The sequence below is a fragment of the Jatropha curcas genome, chromosome 9 (assembly GCF_041381405.1).
Source record: "Jatropha curcas cultivar XTBG-Jc1 chromosome 9, XTBG_Jcur_1.0, whole genome shotgun sequence".
Classification (NCBI taxonomy): Eukaryota; Viridiplantae; Streptophyta; class Magnoliopsida; order Malpighiales; family Euphorbiaceae; genus Jatropha; species Jatropha curcas.
This window is the reverse complement of record NC_143159.1, coordinates 25,366,158-25,389,665: the sequence shown is the minus strand read 5'-3', so window position 1 is coordinate 25,389,665 and position 23,508 is coordinate 25,366,158. Positions and strand designations below refer to the sequence as shown.

Here is a 23,508-nt window from a genome sequence, read left to right as displayed (position 1 = left end):
GTACATTTCATAAATTTTTCTAATCACATGGCCAAATACAGCAATGAAATGTTAATTGTATTACATTATAATCATAGTTGTCAAATTGAGAACCGAATATTCATTTTCTGAATTGGAAATCGACAATTGAATTGAATTGTGGATCGAATTGTAACATTTTTTATAAATTTTCAAGATTAAATAAAACATATTTCCTACTAATTTTATTGAAAGATATTAAAATTTTAACTAAAGATTATATGTCAATAAGTTTAATTTTTGAATTAAATAAAATATAAGTAATTAATTCTTTCACCTGTCTATCACTTCTAAAATAATACAGTAATAGTAAACAAAGGAAAATAAATCAAAAAGGGAATCAGTACAGTGCAATCAGCCAAAAGTTTAACTCCGAGTTTGAGCCAAGTGTTCAAGATAAAGGAGGAAGGAAACAGTAGATGGATGCTTATATTTATAAGAAAAAAAAAAGGGTGTGACGGAGGCTGGTAATTTTAAAAGATAAAAGAGGGGAAAAAAAAGGGAAAGAAAGAAAACTGCAGTGCAATAAGAACAAAGAGGAAAGAAGATGGAGAAGTGGAGAAGGAAGAGGCAAAACAAAAAAAGAGAGGGAAGGAAGGGAAAAAGATTCATATCTCTAGAGTTCTTAGAATTGATGGAGAGGAGAGGTCTAGTCCCAATTTTCTTTCAAATTATTTAGGTAAGTCAAGACTCAAGAGCCTTTTATTTCCTTTTTGCAATCGGCTTTCCTTCTTGTTGGGATAATATGCATGCGACGAGAGTATTTTCTCTTCTTCTTCTTCTATTTCGACTGATTTTCGAATAGTTATTATCCTTGATTCAGTATCGATTTTGTCGATTTAAACGCGATTCAGTCTTAGTTCGATTCACAACTAAGATTCGTAATATTTGTTCCGATTGATACTGATTACACTACATTTTTCATTATCATATTGTATTGCATATTCAACCAAACATAACCCAAGGGTCGACTACCACCGAGTTAATCCAAATGGTATACGAAACTCGGAGTTCTGTGTAACAATGAGATATAGACCTATTATGGGCCTGAAGACCCTTTATTATGGGCCAACAGTTAGGCCCTCTGACAAGCTTGAATTTGGGGCCATCCTTGTGCAGTATCTCCGGCCATGCCTACGCCTACGCCTACCGCTTACGCAACCGCCAAATTTATTTTTATTATTTTTATTTTTTCTTCTCTTCTTGGGTATGCTTATACCTGACATTCAATATCCAACTGTCTTTCTTTCCTCTAAATTTCAAACACTTGTTATTCATTTCTTCAGTTCGCATTCCACGTACAAACAACAGCGACACTGCTCCAACAACAGCGACAGTGCTCATTAATGTGATTATAATCGATATTGAAGGTTATCCAATTTGATCAATTTGCTTTGGAACCGTAGATGGCGGATTCCAAAGCAAACTCGGGAATTTCAGAGGAGACGTCGCCTGATTTGTTGAAGAATACGCCATGGAATATTGCGAGATTGGAGGATGTGATAGAGCATTCTCAGGGCCGAGAGAAGTATCATGCGCAGACTAGAAGTCCATCTGATGGAAGTGATGTTCGATGGTATTTTTGCAAGGTGCCTTTGGCTGAAAATGGTAAATTTTGTGGATTTTATTATTATTATTTTTAATTGTTCTATTATAGCATACTTTCAAATGTCACTGTCAGTTTATTTTTATTTTTATTTTTGTTGCTGCCTCTAATTTATAACTGGAAACAACTTTTATTGATAGTATCTGGTGAAAAGGAAAGTGAAAATCAACTTACTTGTTATTGGTGTTTCTACAGAGTTAGCTGCCTCAATTCCTCGCACTGAAATAGTGGGAAAGGGTGATTATTTTCGTTTTGGTATGAGAGATTCTCTTGCAATAGAGGCATCTTTCTTGCAGGTCTGGATGTTGAAAATTCTATTGTCTTTAGATATTTAAACTAACCCTTTTAGTGTAGTCCCAGAAAAAATTTTAATTTAGTAACTTTTTCTTGAATTTAGGATATTTAGGTGTGTTTATTTTGGTGTTTGATGCATTTTGTCAATATTGAATGAAATAGTTCGCATTATCCATCCTATCTTGTACTTTGTGTATCAAGCTAAGTGAGAAGTCTGATCAGTATATAGTAGTTCTTTTCTTTCTTTTTTTTTTTTTTTTTTTTTTTTTTTTGTTTGATTTGTTTACGTTTTTGGTTTGTTTACTTTTTATTTTGGTGAAAATATTATAGAGAGAGGAAGAGTTGCTCTCTAGCTGGTGGGGAGAGTACGCAGAATGTAGTGAAGGTCCGAGGAGTCGACCGACGTCCAGTAAGAAAGATATGCAACAAAGTGGATATTCTCTAGAGGGTGCTATAGCAGCTCAATTATATGAAGTGGAAGAGGAGAGAGTCGGTGTGCCTGTAAAGGGAGGACTCTATGAGGTATACCTCATATTTCCCCTATTTGTTTTTACTTATCTAATTTGTCAGTAATTTTCATTTTGGTTCTACTGGATGCTATATTCTTATCCCGAAAGCGGTCAGTTTGAAGATAAACTTTAATCCTGAACAAGGACTTGTAAGGCAAACACAAAAACTGAACAAAAAGAAAAGTGATGGAAATTCACTTACGGGGAAGAAAAGGGGATGACAAAAGATGTATAAATGAAGTAACCTCAGTGCTCATAATAGCTACAACTAGTGCAAATAGTGATTTATATTTTTGTGGTTGGTGTTGTCGGCTGTATTTTTTCTGTGCTCTCATTGTGGTGAGAATAATGGGTTGTTCCATCACTTGGTATATTTAGACAATCTTTTTTCTATTAATTGTGAATATTGCTTTTACTGGCACCTTGGAGGTTTGCTTGGTTGTTCATGGTGTAGTGGTTGGATTGATTGGTCAAAGCATAATGCTAGAATTTGTATGGAGCAGTATTGCTGAACTATTACTCTTGGATAAGCAAGTGTTCATGGATTCTTTGTGGTGCACAATTTCCTTCTTTCTCTCCATATAATATTCTTTTTGTATCAAAATAAGGAAATAAAATTCTTGTAGGAAAGGTGTAGATCTTTTAGCTACATAGAATGGAAGATGTTACCAGGTACGGTGATCTTATTTATTGCACCCAAGCTGCGGTATAGTGATATGCTATGTAATAGGAAGATGTCTAACAAAGTAAAAGGCAAGTTTTATAGGACAACATTGAGGCCTACAAGATTATATGAGAGTGAATGTTGGGCACTGAATGCCCACATGTTCACAAGATGAATATTGTGGAGGTATAAATGTTAAGATGAAGGTGGTCACATAACATTGAACAAGATTAGAAATGACTGCATCTGATGAAAGGTGTAAGTAGCACAAATCATGGATAGATTGAGAAAAGGATGTCTAAGATGGTTTGATTTGAGATGGGTAGACCTAGGGCCAAATGGAGGGAAGTTGTTGCAAAAGATCTATAGTTTCTTGACATTAGTGCGGATTTAGCTATGAATAGACCAGAATGGAACAAACATTTCATATAGTCGACCCCAACTAGTTTGGAATTAATGATTAGTTGTTTTAAGTAGATTTGGGATGTCTGGGCAGTTATTTGGCTCTTCACTCTTTACTACTTGCCATCTTACATTGCATTCATTTTCTAGTTTTAGAAGCTGGAATGGCTAAAACATTTGTCTGTGTTGTCACACTAAGCCATTTCCTTTAGTTTTAAATTCAGTTTCTTCTTGACCTTTCCATGTAATGAGACAATGACATATCTGGTTCTATTGTATTTTTTGTAATTAAATGCACTATAATCTTATATATTTGTTTTTGCTCATAATTTTCTATCTAACTTTCTTCAGTTTGGCATGCTATTCTATAATGTCATGTAAAATTTGAATCAGCTTGATGATATTTTCTAAAACTGACATGTTTTTCTTATGCAGGTAGATCTAGTGAAGAGACATTGTTTCCCTGTTTACTGGAATGGAGAAAATCGGCGTGTTTTAAGGGGTCATTGGTTCGCTCGTAAAGGAGGCCTTGATTGGTTGCCACTTCGTGAAGATGTTGCAGAACAATTAGAGATTGCATATCGTAGCAAGGTTTGTTAGTCCTAAGTAATTTTATTTGATACCATTTCTCAATTGTTGTCTAATAATTTCTATTGTCTGTTGGAGAAAGTATGATTCTCTTTGAACTTGCATATTTTAAGTTTGCAGCCTTTGAATTCTATAGTGCTGTTTATGCGGGTTATTTGATATTATATTTTCCTTTTTATTTTTCTCTTTACCATTATCGTGAAGCTTTCTCTTTCCATTTCCTCAAATTTGGACTTGGCTTTAGGTTTGGCATCGGAGGACATTTCAAGCATCAGGGCTGTTTGCAGCTCGTGTTGATTTGCAAGGCTCTACTCCAGTGAGTATATCTTGCTGTAAAAGGGAAATTTTAATCTTTGATTATTATCTTCTGGAGTACAAATATGTAATACATGACAATATATATGATGGGCCGTGGCATGCAGGGACTTCATGCACTTTTTACGGGAGAAGATGATACTTGGGAGGCTTGGCTTAATGTTGATGCTTCTGGTTTTTCTGGTATCGTTACCTTAAGTGGAAATGGGGTTAAGTTAAGGCGTGGTTATGCAGCATCTCACTCTGCAAAACCAACCCAGGTTTCTTCATAAACTTCATTATAGCAGATAGCAAGCTATCATTTTATTTTTATCATTCACAGAAAAATGGCATTTATGCATGATAGCAAAACTGGTCTAAGAGCTGCTCTTTGTGTTACCTTGACAACTAATCCTTTCCTCTCAGACATATCATTTATGTCAAATTTAGAATTAATTATAGCTTTGTAATTGAATTTATTATGATATAAAAAATTGTAGGAGTTCCTCTCTTTCATTCATATGGCTGGGGATTTTCTTTAATATCCTAGCACAGGTGCATTTGCTTGTGTATAAGGAGGTAAAGGAGAGTTATATTTGATTTATTTAGTTGATGCCAAATTGCTAATGACGTATACATCTTGTCACTAGCATGCATATGCTTATGTGGGGCCTATTTAGTATTTTCTAGTGTCCATTTTTTCTGGAAAATGCAGTTCTGGAAACAAGAAACAGTATACAATACATGGCTGTATACATATCTTCTTTGACTGAAATGCAACTATTCTTATTTTTCATAATTTGTTATTAAAAGCACTTGGCCCATTCAACTGTCGACTGCTGGTGAAGCCGAAGTGAAAGTTGCAAGGTGTAAAGCATAGACATGTGCCTTAAGGAAGCATTGTGCCTTAGGAAGACTTTGCAGATATATTTTAATAAAACATTATTTATTAGGAAGACTTATAATATATAATAAGAAAAAGCTGAAAGTTCATATTTTTTTTTTGGGTTTAATAATATATAATAAGAAAAAGCTAAATGCTCATAATTTTTTTCCGGTTTATTGGTAAATTATTTTCATAGATTAGTTATCTAGTCCATTGGTTGAAATAAGAGTGCTTTCTGCCATGACGCGGAAGTTGTTGGTATCCTAATTCTTACATTAATTATTTGAATGTTAAATATTTTCCTCTTAATATACTAATCAATTTACCAGCTCAAATAAAAAAAATTCTGATATGTTCTAATGGCTATATGGATCCTTTCCTCGGTTTCACCTGGTTTAGGGCTATCTATATAATGGCCTGGTGCTACTGAATCCTTTTTCACTAGTTTACCCATGTCATCGTAGCTCTACTTTTGTCTTTTCTTATATAGGTTCTATGTGGTCAACTTTTTGTACTAAAGCATTTGTTAGCCTTCTAGGGACATGTCTAGACTATTTTAGTTGCCTCTCTCAACTAATCTATGATGGATGCCTCTTGACCTTCCTACGAATGAGCTCATTAGTTATATGATCATTAATAATATTTCCACACATGCATTGCAGCATCCCCATCTTTACCATGCCAATTTTTTGGACATTATTTATTCATGCCCAACACTAGTGACCCTACATCATAGCTAGTTGAATTGTGGTCTTATAGAACTTTCCCTTCAGTTTATTGGAGGAGTGTTGCATCATTGTCATTATGTTTCTCTATTTTATCCGTCCTGCTATCTGAAGGTAATTTAATAATTAGGTAGCAAGATAAGTTAATAATTTAATAGAAAAGAAATCATTGGATGACATCAAAGCATAAAATCTTATAAGTAGATTTTTTTTAATCATAATTAAATTTAGACAACCACATTGGTTATAAACACTAGTTTTGATAATAATGCTCAATAAATTTGTAGTTGTTTGAACTTTGTTCTTTCTTCTATAAGTTTTTGTGTACTCTTTTGCATTGGTTAGTTATTACAATAGCACAAGAAAACAATAGCGAATGCTGTAGCATGTCAAAAAAATGTAAAAGAAATTAGAACTCAACCAAACTTATGAATCTTAGGTTAGATGTGGTTCCCCATGTTGAAGAGCAGTAGATGGTAATGCTGATTCTCATTTCTTTGGAATCTATGAACCTTTAATCCCAAACTTGTTGGGATAAAACCTTTGTATAAAACCTTTGTTTTTATTATTCTCTGTTCATAACTGTTAAGAGTTAAAATGGTTGTCAGAATATAGGATGATTATTTTATTGATAATTGGTAAAGAAAAGCAAAAAAGTTTCCAGGAATATTCTTGATACAACTCCTAGAGCTAAATAAACAATGGCTTAGACTATAAAAATACTCTCAACTATGTGACTTGCTGCAAAATCACCCCAAAATGACCTTTGTACTTTGGACACCTCCATTTTGAAACTTAAATATATTAGCACCATAATTTAAACTGGGACTACAAATTGGATTGAAATGATATTATGGTGGGACCCATTGCTTGACTTGTGTTAACTTAACCTAAGGAGGCAAAACTCACCGTTGTCATACAACTTTCCCTAACCTTAAGAAATCAACTTCCAATTCCCAAATTGCGCCTGCTTTCAAAATCAAAAAACGCTTGCAAACTTTTAATCCATCTATGACTTTGATTTGAGGTTATAATAGATGAAATTATTTTTTTTTAATAGAATATCAATCATCGAACTATGCTCCTTCATTGACTTTCGGCAGGCTATACATGAAAGAGAAACTATGGAAATGAAAGCTGCTTTGGAGTCCCATGGAGATTTGGGATTGCAAGAATATATATATATATATATATATATATATATATTTAATTTTAGTATGCAAGAGGAAGTTAAAAAAAAAAAAAAAAAAAAGAAAATATTAAATATTTCCTTTAAAACCCTAGCACTAGGAAGTAGGAAACTTGCTGGTAAAACTTCATTGGCCATGTCAATTATTATTGCATTAGCATCAGCAAAAGGCAATAAGCCTGCTAAAGAATCCCTTCTTGCCATGCGAAAGCGTCCCAAGTTGTATAGTATAATTAAATCAACACAACCGGCTTCCTTAAACTTTGCTGATATTCCAGTTCCTGCACCAGCCTCAATAATAGGCAATCGTTTTTCTACAGTGGTTGTTTGATTTTGCTGATAGGCCCGATTGCAATTTTAGAATAGCGGTTCAATGAGTTGAAGTTGATTTCTTAGGGATACGGGAAGTTGTATCAAAACTGTGAGTTTTGTCTTCTTGGGTTAAGTTAACCTAGGTCAAGCAATGTGTCCCACCATAATATGATTTTAGTCCAATTTGTGGTCCCAGTTCAAATTTAGGGTGCCAATATATATAAGTTTCAAAAAGAGGATGCTTAGAGTATAAAGGTCATTTTGGAGTGATTTTGCAACAAGTCGTATAGTTTGGAGTATTTTTGTAGTTTGAGCCATAAACAATACTGATTGTGACGTCTTTATCTCTTCCTCTGAAATGCTTTTATAATCTCCTAGGGTGTTATTATCTTGTAATCAAAGAGTCAATTATGATTCTTTCTTTATCAGTCACAATCTTCAACTTGATTGCCTGCTTGATTCCCTGTTTTTTTCCTTCTCCAGTATACCAGCACAGATCTTGGTTCCCCATCTGACTCGGTGTCTTCTACCACTTCTTGTGTTACTTCTTGTTCGCTAAGTAGTAGGTCTTTTGAGAAAACTTTTCTCCATGTGCTCCTAGGTCTACCTTGTCCCTTTTTAACACCCTCCATTATCATTACATCACATTTATAAACCCATCCAAACCATCTCACTTGTCCTTTTCTCATTTTATCCCAAACTTGTGCTACTTGCACATTTTGTCAGATGTGATAATTTCTAATATTGTCCAATCTCGTGTGACCATATATCAAACTTAATATCCTCATTTCTGCAACATTTATCTTGTGAATATGTTGGACCTTTTGGGCCAATATTCACTTCCATATAACATTACTTGGCTCATTGCCATTCTGTAGAACTTGCTTTTCACTTTGTTAAATTCAATATTAATTGAATTACAAAATCAATAAGACATTTTAGTTAGTGAAAGGAATACCTACTCTCTTTTGTTCACCTATCTAATATGTGTTAAGGGGGTCTTAGGGCAAAGGTATATTGAATTCAATTCATCATTTGCTGCACATAAAAAAGTTAAGTGCGACTCAATTGAATTATGCATATAGTATGCTGGCATGAAGTTTTCAGTATAAATAAATTCAATTGTAGTGCATGTTTGCAAATAAAATGAATGTCTTATTTACTTGTTCCCAATTGTTCCCATAAAGACTACTACTGCTACTCCTGTTAACATATGTTTTCTTTTATCCAGGATGAGCTTCGACAGCAAAAGGAAGAAGAGATGGATGATTATTGTTCACAGGTGATTTTTGTTTGATTCTCCTTGTTCTGCTGCTTCAAGCTAGTTACAACATACAAGAAGTGGAAGAATGATTGAATTGATTTAGATTTTCTCAAGAAGTTAAAAGAAATCTCTACTTTTTTTTTTTGGAAGTCAGAATTTCTGTCCTTATAGAGTTTTTTTGTGCAATAATCAGTTTAAAATGTTATTTCCAGAGCCAACAATTTATTTTTTGAGCCAGGAGATTTGTTTGGTAAAAAGAAGGATGATCATAAGGTTTTGGGCCATTTCCTGTCTCTGGATCTTAGGATTGTTTGAATAATTTGTCAATAATAATTCAGAGAATGCATGATTTCCATGGATACAAATCGTTTTTTTTTTTCCTTAGGCAGTTGTTAATTCTACAGATGCTCTTTTGTATTCTTTCAAAACTCAGTGATTCATAGAGTGGTTTTGGTAAGGCCATTTTACTTGTGATCATGTTTACTTCCCCTTTTTCTTGATTGTAATCTTGTAATGAATGTGGCTATTGATCTTGTACTTTCTTATGTTCTGATGAGGGCATAATTTTTTTTTTTTTTGTTAAAATTTTTATGTGCACCTAAACTTAATTGCAGGTTGCATATGGACATATTCAGATTGGGTCGCTTTTTTTTTTTCTTCTTCTTTTAATTATTTTCAGTAATTTTGTTAGTGATTAGGTTCCTATTTTTTAAATTGTACTAAGTTATTGATTTATTTTGTTGATTGGATATGGTTTAATCTTTATTTCTGCTCTAGGTTCCTGTTCAACATCTTGTTTTTATGGTTCATGGTATTGGTCAAAGGTTGGAGAAATCCAATTTGGTTGATGATGTGGGTAATTTCCGCCATATCACAGCAAGTCTTGCTGAACAACACCTTACTGCACACCAACGTGGTGCTCAGCGAGTCCTTTTTATCCCATGCCAGGTAAACAAAATACTTCTTTACTTTGGAGCTCCCTTGGAAAAACCCTTTAATAAAGAAATGATTTAGTCATAACCTACCTAAGTGTTTACCTAAACATGTTCCTGAATAAATGCTTACTTTTGAAGCCTTAAACAATTTTATATGCTCCTTACATGAAAGGGTCATTTGATAACATTTATCGTATCTTCTGCAAGGCAAACAACCATAATGGAAATCCTGGAAAAGCAAATGGATATTGTCTTATAGGACAAAATACCCTAATTGTTTATTGCTTTACTTACCTATTTGTGTGGTCGACTCCCTTTCTGAAAATAGGCCACCCAAAAAAAAATAATAGTTTGGAGGATGATAGGCTTTGTTATCTACTATGAATAGATGGGTACTCTCGTCATTGTTTGATTAGGTTTTATCAGAATTTTCATTTCCTCTTTCTATCTATTTCCATTCATTTTATTTCTAAAATGTTATTCTTCTCATGGTATCAGCAGGATGTGCAGTTTATTATTTGCATATTTAAGTCGGATGTGTCAAGATTGTGCTATCTATTTTTGTGAACGTGGCATACCATAAAAAAGTTTATATAGGGTGTTCTAGAAGTGGACAAAATTTAAGGTGTGGGTTGCCTTTTTTTAAGGTGTATGTAATTTGTTGAACTAAGCATTCCCAAAACCACTAAGCCCTTATTATTTTATTTTCTAAAATTACCAATGAGATAGGTTCTTTGAGAATTCCTGAGAAAGCTATAGATCTTTTGAGCATCAACATCAGGTAGGCTTTCTACTCTAGGAAAATTGAGAGTAGAAAATTTTAAAATTTTCTAAAATTTTAATATTGATGCTTCTGGACCTGCTTTTGCGGAAACTTCATGAAAAAGAAGAGGGATCCCACAAATAATATGGTAAATTAAAACTCAAGCGTCGCTGTAGGATGGTTGAAGTTCACTTTTTGGTATGAACTATTCTTTATTTATTTATTTATTTTTTGCATTGAAACAAACATTTTTCCCTTGTATTTTTTAACATGTGTAATTCTTGTCAACTTCTTCCTTTTTGCTTCTTCATATTATTTTATCTTGCTTTCATTTATTTCTCTCACTTTGGATACGCATATTGAATTTTCATTTCAGTGGAGAAAGGGCTTGAAGCTTAGTGGTGAAACTGCAGTTGAAAAGATTACGTTGGATGGTGTACGTGGTTTGCGTGTCATGCTGAGTGCAACAGTACATGATGTATTATACTACATGAGCCCCATCTATTGTCAAGATATTATTAACTCGGTGTGTATCTGATGTTCAAATTTTCTTTCTTCTTTTTGTTGTTCAATATCCTAGGCTGTTTGAATATTCTAAAATGCTTTTTTGGATTTTCAGACTTGATGGATATGGGATAATCACATGTACTTGCAGGTTGTTTTAAAATCCATTTTTGGCATATCAAAATTTAGTTTCTTTTGTTTTTTTTCTTTTGAAAAACTTATTCCTGATTGTGAGTCCACATTATTGATGAGGAAGGGTAGTGATTAAGTGTTCTAGGTGGACAAAACATTTGCTGTTGATGAGTGTATATGTAGAAATGCCTTGGCCTTTTTAAGAGTGTATGAATTTTTCTTCATGGCCTTTATTAGTAGTTTCTTGTGGAAATGACCTTTTCTAGAGATATCTTTAGCAACAGATGATATATTATTGCACAATTCAAAAACCTTTTATCTGTCGTATGTATCAACAAGTTTCAAATCCTTTTCATAGGTTTATGTGATAATATTTGATATGATCATAGTGATCTATGTTTATTCCTTTTGGTAATTTTTGCCAATTAATTTGAAAAAGAATAACTTCATTTCATAGGGGACAACAATTAATGGATGAAGGCTATTTATGTTGGGATTAGAAACTTGTCTGAATTGATTAATAATTACTTCTTTCCCAGGTATCAACCCAATTAAACCGCTTATATTTAAAGTTTATTAAACGCAATCCTGGTTATGATGGAAAGGTACGTGGCTCATTGAGCAGATGCTTCATTTCGTTGTCAAGGCATGGCAGTTGATTTGCACTGGATTGTCTCAAAAGTTTGCCAATGTTTGAATAGGTTTCTATTTATGGCCATTCTTTGGGAAGTGTCCTTTCATATGACATCCTCTGCCATCAGGAGAATCTGTCCTCTCCATTTCCAATGGATTGGATGTATAAGGAGCATGGGGGTAATGAATCTTCTCTTGGTATGAATAACAAATCTTCTGCACGTGACTCTTCAGCCAGTGCAGAGAGTGACAACAATGTACTAAACGAGGCATCAGACAAAGTGGATGATGTTCATGAAGAAATGATGAGTGAACAATCAACTTTAGTTTGTCCAGATGAACAAGCTGCAGATTCTTCCTCAATCTCAAAACCACGAGTGTCAGATTCAGAATTACCAGCAGTTGCAGTGGATTCTAATCAGAGAAACGATGACAAAGGTGACTGTGAATTGGGTAATGATTCCACTGACATGCTTTCTCAGGGAAGGGATTATTTAGTTAAAGCTACAGAGGTGGAATTTCATGACCAAGTTAATGGTTTGGACGAAATGGTAGCAGAGGACTGCAACGATGCTGAGGATAAAGATAAAACTATCAAATTGCTAAGAGAAGAGGTCTGTGTTTATAGTATTTAATTAGTTTCCTATATAATTTAGTTAAGACAGATTCTCAATCCATTAAAATTTGGGGTTTATGTTCCAGATTAATTCCCTAAAAGCCAAAATAGCAGAACTGGAATTGCAATTCAATGGTAGAGATACAACTGGATGTTTGCATAGAGGTAATATCTGATCTTCTCAGTATTTGTTTGTTTCTTGTGCTATAGAGGTGCTCTAATGTGTGATATCTCTGGGTTTTATATGATAAACAGAAAATATAATTGATGTTGCAACCACACAAAAGCAACCCATTCCAGAGAAGTTGCCATCTGGGTTAGATGATGAACCGAAGAGTTATACACCTTATATCAAGTACACAAAGCTTGAATTCAAGGTTTGGATAAAAATTTTCTTATACCTTTCTTTTAAGTTCCTTTTACATTTGTTTTTTGATATAGAGGGCAAGCGTTGGCATTCAGTATTTTGCTCCTTTACAACTAGAAGGTCATAGGTGCAAGTTTTGAATCCAGCCTCTGCAGAAAAGCAGAGACAAGGTTGTGAACAATGGATGAACCTCCACCAACCCTTGCAAAATGGGGACTCCTTTGCACAAAGGGCACCCTTTATGTTGTGATATAATCTGGAGTCTTTGTGTCGCGTGAATTTTTCTTCTATGTGTAAGATAAGAGTTTCAAATGCTAATATGTGTAGTTTAAAAAAAAAATAGGAAGGGAAGAGGTTGTAAATTTATCATCTTTTAAAGTTCATATTTAATATCTCATGAGATGGGACACTGATTTGAGTGAAATTCTTACATATCAGGTTGACACATTCTTTGCTGTTGGATCGCCTCTTGGAGTCTTCCTTTCGCTTCGAAACATTCGTATTGGAGTTGGTAGTACTTAAATTCCTGATATGCTTAAAGCATTATTGATTCCATACTTTTAAGAATTGTGACATTGCATTTATAGTTTCTTTTTTTCTTTTTTATGTTTATGTTTGCTGCATACAATTTATTGGATCGAACATGAAGGATTTCTTTTCAATTTTAGTTTTAACCGTAAGTGCACTTCAACTAAATATCTCCACAATATCAATTTTAGATGTTTGGGCCGATCAGCCATTGTTAAAGTGCTTGCCTCATAGAGTCATAGTGCAAGAAGTATAGGGGTTCAAATGCTAGTGTCCCCATCACAACTACACAAATATGTTAATGCTTTTATTTGACATTTTTTTTTAACGTAATGCAATATGGTGAATTTTTGTGCTACAAATATTGAAGAATCAATTAGTTTGCATTCCTTGTAGAAAGTTTCGAAATGATAGGTTCTTCAATGGGTTATTTGTCAATTTTTAAGATTAAACTAGACATGTTTATGTTTATATCTAGAAACTATTTTGTGTTCTGCTTATAGTATCTAATTGACCTTTTGATCGAAAGCAACTTGAATCTTTTCAAAAAATTGCAGTTGCACCAAAAAAAACCTTAGTTTCTAAAATTAGTTGCAATTTTATTTAGGTCTTGTTTGGCAATATTAGTTATTCTAGTGGCCGCTAGTTGTTAGCTGACTTTTTTTTTTTTTTTTTGGGGGGGGGGTGGGTGGGTTGTTTAGCGTTTTATGATTCACTCTCTCAACTTCTAAACATTAGTATAAACATTATATTTCCGAACAATATAAATAGCAGAGATGATGTTTTGGCCCTAATCAAAACACTAAACACTATCTTAAAAGCTGTTCGAATAGGGCCCAATTGAATGAAATATAGTGTGCCCTTTTTTTTCAAGAACTCATTGTCAAACTTAATTCTGACATTACTCCTCATCACTCTCTCCTTAATTACAAAAAATGATCAAATTGGAAGAATTGCAACTAATTCTGAAATTTGAGTAAAGTAGTCTATTTTGAGATGTTTATATAGTTTGATCTTTTTTCCAGTGATTTAGGCCCATCTAATTTCAAGTATACATTTGCAGCAATTCCGTTGAGTTCCTTTCCCTTCCACCCCCTCCCTCTTCCTCTTTTTCTTTTTCCATCCTCTCTCTTTACTTTTTGATAGTAGGATACTGTATTATTGAGAACAAGAAGGAAATCAAATACGAATAGGGGGAAAAAAGTTCGCTGTTGATTAGAAAATAAAATAACATTCAAAAGGGAAAATAATTAGTAAATCTAGTAGGCAATTACATTAGTTATATGCTAAAGATAACCTCATTGCCAATCCTACGTTTTAGAGTTGCTGTATTTTTGGATTTCTATTCTCTTAGATATGCCAACCACTATGAAATTGACCTCCTTTTTCCTTCCAAAATACATGATCTGGGTAGCTATGCCTCCAGGGCTTGTACGCTAACACAGTGTTCATTCTAAACATCAACAACTTATTTTTTAGTACTCATGTTGAATTTGGTTGCTAGAGTTAGTTGTGAGAATGGATCAGAAATGTGACATGGTTTGCACAAAATGTTGCATTCCCTAGAAAGTTCCATTTCTTTGCTCGTGGTTCCAATTGCCATTTTCCAATATACATGGGAAATAGCATTTGCATCCTTAGAGATGGAAATGTACGTTTTACAATATCCATCAATATCGTTTAATTTGTACACAATATCCTTAGAGACGTTTACATATTCAACAACCAAAATATTTTGACCTTTCATACTATAAATCCAAACAAATTCAACAAGTTATTACGTCTAATTTATAATTTATTTTATAGAAAGTATTATGTCTACTACTTTTTTTTTTTTTTAAATATTATACCATTACATTAAATTCAATAGTATACTTAATGATATTGAGGGAATCAAGTTAATCATTTCTGGGTGCAGCTCTGTCATTAATCTTGGTCTAATATTTGAATATCTTGATATCCAAGTTTCAGCAGCTTTTTATCCTTTTGTTGTCTATTTCCAGGCAAAGGGCAAGAATATTGGGCAGAGGAAAATATTACTGAAGAGATGCCAGCTTGTCAGCGAATGTTCAACATTTTTCACCCATTTGATCCTGTTGCTTATAGGTTTGTTCTCTTCTATCAATATTAAATTGTTAGATGCTACTATTTTGTCGTCTCATTTGTAAAATTTCCATGTCTTGTTGCCTTTTTTTATAGTGCACAGAGCATATGTGAGCTTATAATTTGATAATCTTTCACCCAAGCTGGGATGGGGTAGAATTCTCCCTTTCTTCTCTTACCTTATATAGAACAGCGACTTACATGCATCCACACTTTTTATATTTTTCTATAATGTTATCGATAGATAGTTCGATACATTGTGTATGTTTTCTCATATCTTGATATTGGGGCCTATGTTTACACTGGAACACATTATAGATGCTATTTTGGATTTTCACGCAGAGTAGAGCCACTTGTCTGTAAAGAATACATGACCAAACGCCCAGTTATTATACCTTATCACAGAGGTGGAAAAAGGTTACATATTGGCTTTCAGGTAAGGTCCTCAGATGTTCTATAAGTGTGGTTGAAAGTGCCTTCTATTTTTTGTTATTTCTCTCTCAATGCTTGTTACTGTGTTCTGCAGGAATTTACAGAAGATTTAGCTGCTCGTTCTCATGCGATGATGGATCGTCTAAATTTTGTAAAGGTGGATTAACTTTTCAATCTCAGTTGTTTCAAAGTTCTTTTCTTTTTTCAATGAATGAGCTTAGATTTGGTCGTCTTTTTTTCCCTTCCGTACCATCAATACTATTTCTAAATTGGCAAAATTGGAAAAAGAAAAGGCTGATGCTGGATTTTAATAAGATCTTGATCTGTTAGAATTGATAAATATGCTTACTCTTAATCTATGAATCCTTGGATTCGCTGATATACCTGGCTTAAGTACATGCTTGAGTTCTTGTTTCACAAGTGGCTGAAACAACAGTTCCTTTATATTTAGGGTTTATGTTTGTTTTCTTTCTGTTTTTGAGAAAACATTGTAGTTCTAAGTTCTTTGCACTTCAAACAGATTAAAGTGCTTACAGTTTGCCAATCAAGAAACAAGGATGGCCTTGAAGGTAAAAGAAATTTCCAATTCAGTGCTGCTTGTGTCACTCCCCCCTTTTTTTTTTAGGTGGAATTTCACTATAGTATCAGCCTTCTGTCCTTTCTGTTTGCTATCCATTGTACTATCCCCCCTAAAATTAGAAAGAAAATACTATGTTTCAGAGGGAGCGGAAAATGCTGAAGAAAAAGAAGAGAGGACATATGGCTCTTTAATGATGGAGAGATTAACCGGAAGTGAAGAAGGGCGGATTGATCACATGCTTCAAGTATGTTGTGCATTACATTCCAGCGTTCAATGCTATAATTCTGTTCCCATCTCTGTGTGTGTATGCATTTTAGATGTTTATACTTCTTGTGAGTAGTTGATGTAGTTGTTGTTGAGGTCCATATACCTTCTTAGAAACATAGGATTATTAGATTGCAGGACGGATTACTGGTGTTTCTTATCCCTTCTCATAAGTATTTATGTACTTGTTCTGATGTCCATCCTCTAGTGGGTTTGAATATGCTTTAGCTGGTTGAATCTCCAGCTATTCTGGAATGATATGGGAAATTAGAATGAAAATAGGATTTCATGGAATTGGGGATTCCTTATTGATATTTCTGGTTCTGTTAGTCATCTCTGCGAGCAAGAGCCGAGAAAGTAGATAGACAATTTATGCATTATGTGGGTGCTTTTGATCTGATTTGGTTGGAGTAATGGTTAAGCAAGATTGGGTTTACGGCTTACTTGACTTGAGTTTTAGCTTATAGTCACTGGATTTGAGTAAGTACCACTGCAATAACACCATTTCAGTTTGATACTTCTAGCAAATGATAGAATGTGTTGATCAAGCATGTTAATGACTTAAATTCATCATTCATGTAATTTTGTACATGCTTAAAAAGGTTTTGGGGTTCCATTTGAGGTTTCAAACTATGTTATTATTTCCTGTGGCATTGTTGTGGTTCTAGATCTACCAAACTGTACTACTGTTTTTTGTTGTCTCCTATAAAAATATGACAGAATGAATTCAAGCAATATTAGAAATAATTTAGCTCGATATGCACGGTAAGCTTGCATGTCAAGGAAAATTAGAAAAATAGCATCGTAATCTTGTAGATCTAACAATTTATAGTTGTTTAAAATAATGGCCTACCAAAACGTGTAATGGACCTTGTTTTGATGAAAGCTTTTGCAGTAAGTCTTGGAATTGTGAAAAAATTTTAAAAATGAAGTGAAATACAAATATTTTGATGCCAAAATAAGTTATAGCAGGATGAAGTCAGAAAGGAATGATAAACCTTGTGAGTAGGGTAGGTAAGAAATGGGGCATTGATAGTTGTAATGGCCATTCACCAGTGTTTATCTATTTCTATTGAGTGACAAGGGCTGGTGCACCTGCAAATGTGGAAACTTGTTTGTATCGGTAAAATTTTTGCAATAAAACCTGGTACCAATGCAGGTGTGTCTGACCAATTTCAAAGCCAATGCAATTCTATCAATGTTGAAATTGTTTTTGCATAGCAATAATTTTTCCTAGGACTGAGGTACCATATTGTCTGATTTGATGGATTTGTCTGGTTGCCTTAACCTATAAAAGAATAGAAGATATTTAATTTTGTCATGAATGTCATGTTAGATTTCACGCTGCTATTTTTGCCCTAATGTTTTGCTGCTAACTTTGCAGGATAAGACATTTGAACATCCATATCTACAAGCTATTGGGTCACATACGTAAGTGCTATATACCATTACTAACAATTTTATTAAACACGGTGTGGATTTTTTCATCTTGGTTTTATATGAGAGAAACATTTGTTGTCTCTTGTAAAGTTTTTGATGCATGTTGGAGACAGCGATATGTGGGACAAACTGTTGTGTACCTAGGAAAAATGAAATTTAGGAGCATATCTGAGAAAATGGAAATTGTTGGAGAGCATTACTTTTACTTGTTTGTTCTGTTCTTGTTTGTAGCTCTTTTTTGAGTTATACGAGAAATCATCATATCTTTACTTTTTTCTCAACTTTTTTTCTTTGACCAAATATACATATATTACACACACACACATATTGCTCCATCTCCTTGACCAAGTGCTTTCCTCTAATCTATGGATCTCTCTGTACAGAAACTACTGGAGGGATTTTGATACTGCTCTATTTATTTTGAAACACTTGTATAAGGATATACCTGAAGAAGCCAGCTTACATAACATAGATGGTGAACGCAACTCAAAAGTCGAGAGTAGTTCAACAGGATGGACTGATCAAAGGGAGACTAAAGAGGAGGAGCTTCCTTTGACATTCTCAGACAGAATGATGGTTAAAAGCTTTTCGAGAAAAGCTAAAAGGTTTATGAAGAATACATGAATGCTATAAGGAGTCCTCTTATTGATGCATGCTGGATTTCAATGCAACCGACGCCCTAAACCAACATCTACTGAAGCTTACACTAATTGTATACTCGTAGAGCTGAATTATCACGCCTCAAAATGAAGATGATGTTACACAGTACGATTAGAAATTAAAAGAACTATTAGAAGGATACGTATTCAAGAATTTGTTAGTTGCATGTAGACATTTCTGAGCAGTTAAATGGCCGTTTTATATTTGTCTGTACATAAAAGGAGATATAGGAAATTGGCAAAAATGTAAAGCGAACCTATCATATAATGTGTATATCTATGCTGCAAAAGATGAATACCATAGAGTGTACAATTCAGAGTTGCGAACATGACAGTTTTGTATTTAACTCAGATTGGTTAATATTGGATTGGAGGTTTGATTATTTGGTAGCAAATATCATACTTGCAGATTTTTATTTTTAATGCTATTACAACATTTTATTTTCTGCTATAAAATGAAATGTAAACGTAGTATGAGCTCGACCAAAAATCTAAATGAACAAACCACTTGGGATGGAAATTAATTTTTTTTTTTTTCCCAAATGTTGAGGTGGCTGTGGCAAGAGTCTCATAAAACAAAATTTGAAGGTGCAACTGTAACCGCAAACTAAAAATATCTGATTGATAGAAAGAGACATCCATCTTTACCAATGAAATGACTGGAAAGAAACCAAAAAATAGTTACAAGAAAAAAAAAAACAGAGGAAATAACATCCAATGGGTAATTTTGGTGTCTAAAATTATATTTATCAGTTTTTATTTTTTCCTTTAAAATGATAATATAATTAGATGGTCACAAAATGATAATATACGCTATAATTTAATTGGTAAATAGTAGATCACCCGGCCAGGAAGAACTATTCCCTATGATTCATTCAATAAATAGTAAATCGCTCATTTTATTGTTTTTTATTGTATTTTCCAAGGATGAACAAAATTATATTTTTAATTTTTGGATACATGGTAGGCTCGATAAACTAAAATAACATTATGGATTACACAGCATTCGGCAACTCTTTTTTAAATAACATTTACTAAATTAGTAATAACATATGTGGTTACATATGGTAGAGATGACTTGAATCTGAGATTTCTCACTCTCTACATATTTTATAAGAGGTAAGAAGATCAATCAGATTACACCTAATTGGCCAAATAAAACTTTATTTGATTATTGGGTAGCATAATTTTTAATCATTCATTATCTCTTATTAATATTTTCTACCTAGAAAAAGAATTCATAATTGACTTGAGAAATGATAAATTAATGTCTTTTTGTTCTTAAAATAAAATTGATATATATACGTCCTTATCTTATTAATAAATCAAAGTTTATTAAAATTTTGGGATATTATAATCCAACTAAATATTATAAATATGGAAATTGAATATATATAATCAATGCAATATTCTTCAGAAACTATAACGGGGTAGCTCAGTTGCGAAAAGCACTTATGGGGTTAATAACCATTGCTTAGGTCATGGATTTTCAGTTCTCACCGGGCTGCCTCCAGGCTAGCTCCTTTGCCCCTAGGACGACAAGATTATTTTGGAATTTATATTATTTTTTCTTTATAATCTATTTATTACTGTCTTAATTATATTAACATGGGTTGGACTTTTTAACTGCCCAAATCTCATTCATTAACCATTTGCACAATTCATTTCCTAAAAATTCACAGAATTCAGAATTATTCTTCTAATATTAAGCACTCCATAGCTCAGCTCTTGAATTCAACTATATTATTCAACTCATATGGAAGTAATTCGGACATTTTGATGTTTATATCATAAATTCTTAATTTAACTTGTGAGGCCAGTTCCTAAAACCTCAAATTTTGTTAAATTTATGTTTCTATAATTAATTTTTATATAATTTGTATACTTGAATAACTGAAATTAAAACCTTTTTTTTTTTAAATTTTTTTCTCATTAACAAAATCAAAGATAAGATGAGTGAAAATGTCTACTAAAACATTTTGAATTTGGATTGAATACCTAAGGAAAAAAAAATTGTAGAACTAATTTAATCCCAAAAATATGCACTTGATAGATATATCATTCATACAGAAACAGGTTTTTCAAGATTAAAATTTAATAAAATTTTACTTTTCTGAACAATGTCACAGGAAATATTAAGTAATTTAGCCACATTATTAATTGAAAAATATTTACTTTCTAAATTTGAATAAAAAATCTAATTAGTGATTTTGAATATCAAAAGGGAAGAAAAATAAATTGTAGTAGTTCATTTAATTTATTTATATTATTAAAAGGGCCACTAAATTAATTTTTTACTAGTTTACAAATAATGTTCAACCAGCCCTGTTTTTTTATTTTTTAAAAAATAAATAATTATTTAAAATTAATAATCATTTATCACTAAAAAAAATAAAAGAAGCAAAATTATTTAGAGCATATTCAATGCAACAGTTAATTGCATTAATTTATTTGTCATGTTTGAACAATTGAAAGTTAAAAACAAAAACTTTCTTCAATGCTATTGTCTGTGTAGTCTGCAAGTCTGATGTATTAAAAAGAAAAAGAGACATTATCTATCACTCTCTCCATTTTCAGAGGGTCTATAAGATAGCGTGACTCAGCTTTTTATTCTTTTTTCCTATTTATTCATTTTTTTTTATTTTTCTGTATGCATTCTCCTTTATTTGGACTTAAACTTTTTCTTGCGCTGAAACTGATTTCTTCTTCGTGTATTGAAGAACCATTTTTAAAATCTAACATCTATAAATACACATTCAGCCACATCACCATCTACAATTTTTATTTATTAAAACACATCACCCACAATCCATGGTTGCATTGGAGATGCTCTTAAATCAAAACTTATTTAAAAATTGAGATATTAGAGTATAACTAATTAAAGCTTCTCCCATTTCCCTTATCATCCATTCAATTACTATAATAACATGGGGCAGATTTGATTATAAAATTAGATCCGAGGTTATTTCGGATTATGTCTTAACACACAAAATTATCACTCAAATATTAATTGATTCATAACTTATCAATTATCTTGTCATTTTTGAATGTAATGAGTGCATCAGATATGAGTATTGTCTTGATGTGGTTTGAATCATTGGCATCAGAAACTTATGGTGAACTTGTTAAGCAAATTATTGAGTATTTAAATTAACCGGAACAAATGACTATGATTGAATCACAAAAATTAACCGGATCAAAATAGTTTTATTTTTTTTAATTTTTTCCAGTTCAAAATTCAAATTTTCATTCCATTAATAATAATGTGAAACTTATTATTTTGTTTTACCATGGTTTCACTATTATAACGTTTTGTTATAAAATAATTTTACCGTGATTTTTTATCCAATGCATTTATTGTAGTTTTCATTTTCTTTTGTTTTTAATCTTTATATCATATTTTATGAAACAACAATTAGACTAAAAAACTTTATGTTGTAAATCATTCTTCATGCATGTCTGCTAACTATTTCACTTCGCAATGAATAAATGATTCATCAATTTATTATGAGTGATTCTCAAAAATTACAAATTAAAGTCTTTGATGCTTAGGAGGGAAAAAAAAAAAAGTATAAATGCCCTTATCTTATCAAAAAATTATATTTTATTGAAAAAAATTGAGATATTGGAGTACAACTAATTATCATAAACATGAATATATATAAATTTTATAACTAATAAAACCTTCTTTATTTACATCTTTTGCACTCTAATTATTTTTATACCATAGAGTGTGATTTTATTAAAGTTTGATAAAATTAAATTACTAAATATTTAATTCTATTTATATTAAATATAAAAATATATACTGTGTTTCATTAAAATTTTAACATTAGAACTTCTTGATTTAATTTTAATTGAAACTATGAAGTGCTCATGTATTATTATATATTATTATCTATTTCGTATTTTTAAAATTAAATATAATTTTTATTATTTAATTAAATAAGAAAATAATATTAACAAGTATGTTTGATTGGAACTTGCTGATTTTAAATAATATAATAATATTTTGCTGAAATTGAACCCAAATAGAAGAAGCCAGGAATGGAAAACTAAAGATAGAAATGGAAATTATGGTTTTTTATTTTGATATACCTCCTTAAAAAAAAAAGTAAGTTTTGGCGAAATTAAATCGATAAAATAATAAATTTTTAATGCTAAAAAATTAATTAAATTTAGATAAGACTCGGTACATGAATTGATACAACTTTTATAAGAAAACGATTGTAGAATTCTCAATAAACAAATAAAATTATACATTTGGAATATTTTAGTTTGTAAAATTACAGCCGTTGAATATAAATTTATACTAATCTCGTTTTAAAATTTATTACTGTCGTTTTCCGTAACTACTTTTTTAAAGGATTAAATCTTTAATCTCATTCCGTTAAAAAAAATTATTAAAATATTAAAGGCGATTTCCCAAATTAGGTTACAGGTTAACTTATTATTTTTAATTTATAATTGAATGTTACTTAATTTCATACCATGTTGACAGTAGGTAAATGAGTGAATTTCTAATAACCCACGAAAATATGTAAAAAGTTAAAACAAAAATTAAATATTTTAAAACTTCAATTAAATTTTATTGATTTAATTTTACTGAACGGTGGAATCACTCAATAAAAAGTTTTCAATTTCCGTTCATCCTATTATACGTTAAGCAATAAATAGACTAACAAAATCTCAATCAAAGGTTTTATTTTTAATTAATTGTAATTAAGATTCAAGATTTTAAATATTATTGAATTGAATTACTTCTTTCTATCACAATAACAGACAAATAAGGGGCAAAAAC

General features: G+C 32.1%; 1 protein-coding gene across 3 annotated transcripts; it reads left to right on the top strand.

Moving 5' to 3' along the window:
- Positions 1–465: 465 nt before the first annotated feature.
- On the top strand, positions 466–19,102 carry SGR2 (shoot gravitropism 2 (SGR2)). Of its 3 annotated transcripts, XM_012221699.4 has the most exons (22): positions 474–697; positions 1,305–1,626; positions 1,820–1,920; positions 2,249–2,440; positions 3,929–4,084; positions 4,326–4,397; positions 4,504–4,656; positions 8,719–8,769; positions 9,529–9,699; positions 10,826–10,975; positions 11,625–11,690; positions 11,787–12,332; positions 12,421–12,499; positions 12,590–12,711; positions 13,140–13,212; positions 15,233–15,335; positions 15,675–15,768; positions 15,859–15,921; positions 16,285–16,333; positions 16,485–16,588; positions 17,993–18,039; positions 18,432–19,102. In XM_012221699.4, exons 2-22 carry the CDS (start codon positions 1,425–1,427, stop codon positions 18,670–18,672), a joined length of 2,835 nt encoding a protein of 944 aa, XP_012077089.1. In that variant the 5' UTR covers positions 474–697; positions 1,305–1,424; the 3' UTR covers positions 18,673–19,102. The 3 variants fall into 3 exon arrangements, 2 of the variants coding, with proteins under 2 accessions (XP_089581969.1, XP_012077089.1); XR_002284908.3 differs by lacking the exon at positions 16,285–16,333 and having other exon boundaries at positions 466–697; positions 18,432–18,526; XM_089725843.1 differs by lacking the exons at positions 16,285–16,333; positions 16,485–16,588 and having other exon boundaries at positions 469–697.
- Positions 19,103–23,508: the final 4,406 nt, after the last annotated feature.

What these genes read in the sequence shown, in the direction of transcription:
- SGR2 (XM_012221699.4), top strand. Translation starts at nt 1,425, where the DNA reads ATGGCGGATTCCAAAGCAAACTCGGGAATTTCAGAGGAGACGTCGCCT. An exon ending in AGATTGCATATCGTAGCAAG is followed by an intron (nt 4,085 to 4,325) that starts GTTTGTTAGTCC and finishes ACTTGGCTTTAG; the next exon opens with GTTTGGCATCGGAGGACATT. An exon ending in ATTTGCAAGGCTCTACTCCA is followed by an intron (nt 4,398 to 4,503) that starts GTGAGTATATCT and finishes CGTGGCATGCAG; the next exon opens with GGACTTCATGCACTTTTTAC.